Source organism: Alexandromys fortis, unplaced genomic scaffold, assembly GCF_014885135.2.
Source record: "Alexandromys fortis isolate MF-2015 unplaced genomic scaffold, M_Fortis_MF-2015_v1.1 scaffold_15, whole genome shotgun sequence".
Lineage (NCBI taxonomy): Eukaryota > Metazoa > Chordata > Mammalia > Rodentia > Cricetidae > Alexandromys > Alexandromys fortis.
This window is the reverse complement of record NW_026067911.1, coordinates 9,411,977-9,420,953: the sequence shown is the minus strand read 5'-3', so window position 1 is coordinate 9,420,953 and position 8,977 is coordinate 9,411,977. Positions and strand designations below refer to the sequence as shown.

At 38.0% G+C, this 8,977-nt stretch overlaps 1 protein-coding gene across 3 annotated transcripts in view; it reads right to left on the bottom strand.

Moving 5' to 3' along the window:
• Positions 1-2,153: 2,153 nt before the first annotated feature.
• Hspa4l (heat shock protein family A (Hsp70) member 4 like) overlaps positions 2,154-8,977 on the bottom strand; it is a 52,356-nt gene continuing 45,532 nt past the window's right edge. For all 3 annotated transcript variants that reach the window (XM_050138413.1, XM_050138414.1, XM_050138412.1), the window contains one exon: positions 2,154-7,876. In XM_050138413.1, the coding sequence (XP_049994370.1) occupies positions 7,688-7,876 (189 nt within the window). In that variant the 3' untranslated portion in view covers positions 2,154-7,687. The remainder of the gene's footprint in view (positions 7,877-8,977) is intronic.

Below are 8,977 nucleotides of genomic sequence, written 5' to 3'. Positions count from 1 at the left end.
ATAAAATGGTAACTACACATCAAACAAACAAACAAACAAACAAACAAAACACCCGTGGGATTCAATGGCTTCAGCCTTAGTTTAAGGAATATTTACATTTATAGAAGTATTCTCTAATTTTCAACATGATTTAACAGTCTAGAATTTTAATTTCAAGCATATGAGCATATAGAATTTCTTTTGTAATGTCTTACTAGGCAATTAAAAATTTTTTGACATAGGGTCTTGGTATGTACCTCAGACTGGCCTTGAACTCCAGATCCTCTTTTAGGTGCTGGGATTTTAGGTGTATGCCACCATGCCCGGCTTCATAGGTGAACTAGACTGCTCTCTAAATTCTGATTTTGGTATTCCTGGGCTTTACTTTGTAGCCTACCATTTTTGTAAATATTCCACGTGCATTTAAACTGAGTCCATTAAAAAGTCCATGCCTGTTGCTATAAATCCAGTCCATCTGGCCACTTTTGTTGTTTTATTTATTTATTGCCTCCATCATCACTGTTCCTGTGGGCCTCACCTTCACTGGCAGTTGCTTCCTATGTTCTGAGACTCTTGTGTCAGAGCTGTTACATTTCTGGTGAATTATCTGTAATCAAAGCAGCCCATTTACATTCTAAATGATTCATTTATCCTATTCACGTAGAGGGCACACAGTATTTACATCAACACATTCAGTAGGCATTTTCTTACCATAACTTTTCCTCTTCTTTTGGGCCTTTTGGAAAGCCAGAAATAGTCTTCAAACTGGCAAATGTATGACACCTTTTAGTTACTGGTCTTAGGTTTTTGTTTACTTGGATACATGGTCTCTAACCCTGACTATCCTGGTACTGGGTATGTAGACCAGGATGGTCTTGTACTTGCAGTGAACCCCCTCCATCTGCTTCCCTAGTGCTGAGATAACCAAAGTAAGTGCCCCATCTGGCTCCTAGATTTTCTTTTTATTCTGTCTGATTTTAGTTGTTTAAGTTATCTCCTACTCTTATGTCATTCTTGTCATCTCCCATCACTGCTCTACTGGCAGTGAGTAAACAGGTGGCCAGAAGAATCACTGCAGAGTGCCAGCATGTTGACATCATGCTGCCTGTGAGATTTGTGGGCTGTGTGAACATCTTGAATCCTTTATGCAAAGAGGGAAATTATAAAAGACACACACATACTCTGACAGTTCCTTGCCTCTAAAATGTTCTCTTTCCTCTTATATTACATAAGCAGCTGAACCAAGTAAACACCTATAATTCACCCATCTAAGACTTTAGAATATGTGTATTTCACTGGGAAGTTTACAGTACAGAGTATAAATGTTTTTTTTTTGAGATTGAGAACAGACCTTTTAATTTTTTAAGGCTTTCTGACCCCCCCGGAAGATTAATATTGCATTCATTTTTATCAGTCAGCCACAGCAGTTAGTTTTTGTGCCTGGAACTTTGTAGATCAGACTGACCTTGAGCTCACAGAGATCCTGCTTCCCCATGCCTCCCAAGTACTAGGATTAAAGATGTCCACCACCACTTCATCTTATTTTTTGCTCCAGATCCACGTGCTTCTACTTGCATTTTACTGAGACATCTCCCGAGCCCCAGGAGCAGCAGTTCCTTTTATTATTATTGTATCGTGTGTGTCTCTGTGTGTGTGTGTGTGCACACACGCGTGCATGTCATAGTCAGGACAACATTGTACAGCTGGTATCACCCCTTCCATCATGGGATCTAGGGAACAGACTCAGATCCTCAGCAAGTGTTTATTGGTTGAACCACCTTGACAGCTCCAGGAGCAGCAAGTCATAAACAGAGGACACAAACCTCTGTTCTTCTCAACCCACTAAGAACTTCCAAAGCTTTCCTTCTTTCTCAACTTACTGAGAACTTCCAAAGCTTTCCTTCCATCGGCACATCTAACATTCACAAACTACCATATAAAGATTTCAGAATTAAGTGTCTGAGTTTGCAGATTTTGCCAGGTTACTCAAAAACTTTGATTGCTATGCAGATTTCTTTAAAATAATTTGGTGACCTGTCCTCTGTGTTTCATGCAATGCAATGATAGAGTTCAACACTTGAATATTAAACCTCTGGTGTGCAAAACTTATGGTTCAAGGAGCAGGTAGACTATATATTTATTATTACATGACTTCTTGACGATGTGGACTGACATCCAAAGGTGAATTGCATTTATTATCAATTATTTGTTTACTAGTATGAAGATGCAATGTACACACATAGGAAATGTTTTATATGCTTTGATCATTCCATATGCAAACATTTTGTGGATATATTTGTGAACCAAAGTCATATTCCAAAATGGTATTTGTAGAATATTATCAGTAACATTGAAAGCCATTCTTATGTCTGTTCATTGAAGGTAATGGTCTATTATGTCAAACTTATTTTTATAGAAATGTCACATTTGATTAAAATTTTCTGAATTGCAAACAGAATTGATAAATCAAATGTACAGTTCTAAAAGGAAGGAAACTAAGAACAGTTACTAAGAACAAAACTCAAAGGTTATTTTACAGGAATGACTGGAGTAGAGTCACTTTGTACGTAGTTGTAAAGGCCGTGAGATGACTGGAAAACCATTTACCAGAACTGAATAATTTAGGATAGCTTCCTTTAGAATGTGATGCTGAGTAAGAGTGGCTTCTTTCTACCACATCTAATAGGTGACCACTTCATGGTAAGATGCTCCTTCCAAGAAACTAAGTCACAAAAGTTTATTTTAGGGAAAAATGTAACTGTAAAGCTTCTTTTATCTAGTTTTTCATTTTAAATTCCTTCTTAACATGTACATTCTAAGCAGGCTGTCATGATTTTTTAAAAGTATTTTCACTTAATTTCTCAGAAGGAACAAACTTAGGAAACTAAAAATAATAATGCGTAGAAAGATATTCAGTGCTTTTTTTTAAAATCAGAAAGCATCAAAAGTGTCTGCTCTGTGACTTTCTCATGACCCTTGTTATTTTGTCATATTTCACAGACAGTACTCACAGACTGACTTTAAATTACCTAACACCTAAAAGATGGAGAATCTAGTCAATGCCACTATTAAAACTGGAGATTGTTAAAATTGGAGATGTTGAATATGGAAATGTATAGTTTTGTTTATTTCATATGAATTAAGAGTCCCAAATCCTAAAGGTAAGACTCAGTATTACAAAGGAAAAAAAGGGCTGATCATGGTGGCACACACCTGTAATCCTAGCACTGGAGGCTGAGGCATGAGAATCACAAGTTGGAGGCCAGCCTGAACTACGTATCTAGTTCTAGTCTCAAAAATAAGGGGAGGGAAACTCCTAAACCTGTCTAAATTGTTAACTTAAACATCAGAGTGATCAAGATTTCAATATCATGAAAGAGGAATTAAAGGAAAATCAAGATTTTTTTTTTTGAGACAGGGTTTCTCTGTGTAACAGTCCTAGTTGTCCTGGAACTCGCTCTGTAGACCAGGCTGGCCTCAAACTCATGGAGATACGACTGCCTCTGCCTCCTGAGTGCTGGGATTAAAGGCGTGCACCTGGTGAACATCAAGATTTTAAAAGAGCAATACATTTGAAAACACTGGCCATATAAATGACATTTTACATATCATTGATTGTGAACGTGTTATTTATATGCTATAAAACAATCTAAGACATGTTGCATCTCACTGCCTCTTTATAGGACAATAAAGGTCTCAATAAGTTTCCTTAGTCATTCTGTGACTTGGGCCATGTTATTTTCATTACTATGGATCTGACTGCATCATAACATCAGATGGTCATGACTTAGTTACTATCTCTGACTCCTTGATTTGAAAGCTCCCGTTTTCAATATATTTTGATGAATATGTTGTTTCTGTTACTATTTACCCTAATAATAGCTAGATTCATTCTTAAGAATCCAGAAGATGAGGAAGCCTTTGCAGCTGTAAAATGCTGACCACTTCCACAGGGATTTCAGTTTTCAACTTTCCTTTGAAGCAGTTTGATTTTCAACATTCTCAATATTCTAGATGCCCCTTTGCTGTTTAGAATAAGAATTTAAAAATTTAGCCATGTTTGATTGTCTGAATGAGAATGGCCCCCACAGGCTCATTTGAATGCTTAGTCACCAAGGAGTTGGAATGTTTGAGAAGGATTAGAAGAAATAGAAGGCAATGAATGTTAGTGAGGCTGTCTACTCCAGAGCTGTCCCTGCTCTCAGACCTATTATATAGAATTAGTATAAAGGACTTAATTTGTCTGAGTTACCAACCAACTTCCAGCTATCAAAATCACATGGTAACCATTACATTTCAGATGCATAAGAACTAAACAACGGCTTTACCTATTTTAGGTCACACTGATATAGTCACTCTGTCAAGGTCTCTCGCCTTTTTAGGTGGATTTTTCACAAGTCAGATTACTTAATTGCTAACTTTGTGTGTGTGTGTGTGTAGCATTGGCTGAGTCCAACTATATAGTCTAGCCCAGCTCACTCTGCAGACCTGGCTGGCCTGAACATTGAGATCAGTCTGTCTCTGCCTCAGGAGTGCTAGGATAAAAGGCATTTGCCACCATGACTGTTTAATACTGTCTTCAAACTGATTATTGAGCTCCATAATTTAAAGATGTCTAGCTAGGAAATAATCACAAACACATGAAAACTTACCTTCCCCATTTGTTCCCAGAAAATACCTAGTCACTATTTTAAAACTGACTGTTATTCCAGTACCTGAGTTATTTGATATAATGTTTCTACCTTTTTAGATTTTAAGGATTCTGTACACTACTTACAGAATCAGACAGGTGGTGGTAGTGCATGCCTTTAATCCCAGCACTCGGGAGGCAGAGGCAGGCGGATCTCTGTGAGTTCGAGGCCAGCCTGATCTACAAGAGCTAGTTCCAGGACAGGCTCCAAAGCTACAGAGAAACCCCATCTAGAAAAACAAAACAAAAAACAAAAACAAAGAATCAAAGCAAATTTGCTTTCTGAGGTAGGATGTCAGTATAGCCCTGCCTCACCATGAGTTCAGACTCCTTCTGAAGCAAAGCACTTCTGGGTGCTTCCACCTTGTCTTGCACAGTTTCTTTTTAGTACCATTTAACAGTCTTTATATAAAAACAGTATAATTGTATTAAGGGTTGATTTTGGGAGGGGGGTAGTGGGTTCAAGACAGGGTTTTTCTGTGTAGCTCTGACAGTCCTGGAACTTGCTTTGTAGAGCAGGCTGTTCTTAAACTCAGAGATCCACCTGCCTTTGCTTCCCGAGTGTTGGGATGAAAGGCGTGCGCCACCACTCCTGGCTTAAGGGTTGGTTTCTTTCTTTTTTTCTTCAAGACAGGGTTTCTCTGTAACAGCCCTAGTTATCTTGGAATTAGCTCTTGTAGAACAGGTTGGCCTCGAACTCAGAGATCCACCTGCCTCTGCCTTCTGAGTGCTGGAATTAAAGGCGTGCGCCACCACTGTTTGGCAAGAGTTGGTTTCTTAAAGGAAGATAATTTGTACTTTTGGAATTAAACCAACATTAAGAAACCTTTAGTTCCTACCCTTCTTTGATAGTTTGATGAATCGTAACATTGCTTTGGCTATTTATTCTTTAAATAATTCACCTTTATGTTTTGAAAACTCTTAGATCTAGAATTACCTAATCCAATGTATATTAAAGATGAGTTCAATCTTACTGTCTACTAAGGAGAATCTATTTTCCTTTAAATTCCATAAATAACATGGGATTTTGTTTTTTTCTTGACATTCACATCAAATTTTAAAACTGTGCAGATTATCTTTGGATGTATTTAACTTATTAAACGAGACATTATATAATCACAAAAATATGTTACCCGACTAAAACAATGAACTTCTGAAAGTGACTAGAGCAGGGTGGAGAATGTGAGGCTCTGCTGGACATTCGGTGCAGGGAGAGACGCTTCTGCCACTTCCAACAGGGTTCTGAGAACAGCTCCCTACTGAGTGAGTACAAGTGTTAACCAAGAAGCAGCTATACAGTTCTGTGTGGGCACATACTCCCTTCACAACCATGATTTTTTTAAAGTGGACCTATGTATATATTCACCATACAAATGAAAAGTAACTGATAGCTACTTAAAAATGTATTTCTTCATTTATTGGATCTAATTATTTCACGTTAATAAAAGATAAAGACATTTAAAATATGTTGTGACTATATGATTTTCTTAATAAAAAGGGATGATATCTTCCCCCAAAAAGCTGAATAAAAATTTCTGTAAAATGACCACCCACCCTCCTACAATCTCTTTTCAATGCAGACTACATTGTAGGAACAAAATCTCTATTAGAGAACTCATTTGAGAAATGACTATCCCTAAAGATAGTATACTCTCAGTCGTTAACTACTTAAGAAAAGTCAGTGTTGTTTAATATAAAGATTTGGGACAAGAGCCTTTGAAAACTGGAACTGAAGTTGATCTTCAGTAAACTAGCATTAGGAACACAAGGACCTATACATCTGTCATGCTTCTTTCCCTTGAAGACTGAAGCATCATTCCAGCCCTCCCCATGGTTAAATAAACAGTTCCAAGCCTCAGGATAGAGCTGAATGGTGTGAACAAGTCTGGTGATAAACCACAGACCAGGTCCTCAATAGAGCTGAAGTACACTGCCTTTTCCCATTTAAGAAGCACCAAACCTGGAGCCAAGTTTTCAAAAGGCAATTTAACATCAGGAACTATAATTTAATCACATCATATCATATTACACTATGTAACATTACGTATTTTACCTACCGATGTAACACAGTTAAGTTTATTACAAGCATTATTTCCTAAGACTTACGGTACAGGTATTCCTTTTTTTAGGAATTTCTGCTTATTTTATAGTGTTTATCTACATTGGAACATTAAATCAGTGATAGGTATATATGATGCAATGAAGTGTGCAATTTTCCCTACCCCAGATTAAGGTATTATAAACAAAAATCAATTAAGAAAACCAACACAACTATAAAAACTGAACTAAGCCTGTCGACAACCTAGATGCACATCCTAACAGGTCAACAATGCTTCCTCATAACCTGAAGGTATAGGCTTAGCATTGGTGTAGTAGCAGCTGGTCTTTAGGACAAGTAGATCAACAGTTTAAACATCAATCCATTCTACTAACAAAAGCAGCAAAGGCTGGTGACATCTGAATATCAAACTGCATCGTTTCTTTCTGACTCATGTATGTGATGACAACACTGGAGTTCTTGAGGCGCGCCAGTGAGAAGGACTAGTATGTCAGAACCTCTCATTTGTTTTAATATTTAAATAACAATACGGATACCAGGAAAAGGTCAGTGCTGGTGGCTCTAAACCACATGAAATTCAGTTTCTTTTCACAGTAACAGTGCATTCAGTTCCCTGCCTCTGCAACAAAAGAACGATGCAGTACCCCTTCTTGCACAGAGGAGCTGAGGGCTCTGCAAGTAACAGCCGGGACTAAGGTAGACGGATGCGAGTACACAGCAGTCCTGCACACTGTCACAAAGTATGTGAGGAGAGCTCAAACTGACTTGTACATCTATATTCAGCTAAAGCTTCACAGCAGCAATGGGCAACAACAGCGCACTCAATATAGACACTTTTCAAAACTACTCCAAAAAACAAATGACAAAAGTAGTTAAGAACAACTGAACATATGTTGTGTGTACCGGGCGTAAAGGATGAATGGACCCTGTAGTTATCCCACTGTTGAATTACATGAAACTTAGTCCACGTCCATCTCTCCAGATTCTGTGTGCTGTGAGCTGCCTTTTGCTGGATCTGGGTTGGTCTCTGTACCACTCTGTCCATCCATTGGTCCATTGTGTTCACCGTTGGCTTTTGCTTTGTCTTCAGGAACTTCTACTTTTGGTTTGGGCTTATAAACGATGGGGTTACAGAAATTATCCAGTTCCTGAAGACAGAAACAAACCATGCCAAATATTACACAAAATGCTTAAGATGTCTGACAGTACTCTAACCTCTTAAAGCTTGCACTTATTACATTTAAATAGTTCAACATATTTAATATTTTTATTACTGTACTTTTTTACTTATATATTTTGTTCTTTTTAAAAAGTATTTATTTATTATGTATACAATATTCTGTAAGAAAAAAGAGGAATGTCATATACAAAAAATAAAACAAGGTAAATTTTAATATTAATACTTAAGTAGCCTCTCTCTCTCTCTCTCTCTCTCTCTCACACACACACACACACACACACACACACACACACACACCGTGTAAACTGAGGTTCCTAGAAGAAGGCCCTGTCTACACTGAGATTCTGCAGGCTGGCTGGCTGATTAAAATGCTGTGACTGTGGAGAGTTGAAGTGTTGATCAAGACCTAAAATTATGGCATGTCTTAATTTAGGCTGGACTAACTTACCAGCACAGTAACTTTCACCATCCCCAAAGCCAACTGTGCCATCAAGATAGTGTCTGAAACCTGGAATGGGATTTTTCTGCTGTTATAACATCTCTACCTTCAGCCCCCACATATGTATTTGGTCAATGCCTTGATTTATGATTTACTTTTGTTCAAAAACTGCTGTGGGACAATGGTCTGTACCCTATCATTTGTATTTTAAATAAACACTGACTGGCCAGTAGCCAGGCAGGAAGTATAGGCGGGACAACCAGACAGGAAATAGAGGTGGGGCAACGAGAATTCTGGGAAGAGGAAGTTTCAGTGTGCAGTCACCACTCAGACAGAGAGGAATCCAGACACAGAGCAAGCAAGATGTGTCTGCCTTGCTGAAAAACGTACCAAGCCACGTGGCTAACACAGACAAGAATTGCGGGCTAATATAAGTTATAAGAGTTAATAAGAAGCCTGAGCTAATAGGCCAATCAATTTATAATTCATGTAGGCCTCTGTGTATTTCTATGTATTTCTTCAGGACTTAATGACTTCAGGAACTGGGCAGGACAGAAACCTCAGTCATCAAGAAACTAAGTTCATAAGACCACTTCCATAATGAAATGTTACTCAATGTAACCTGTACAT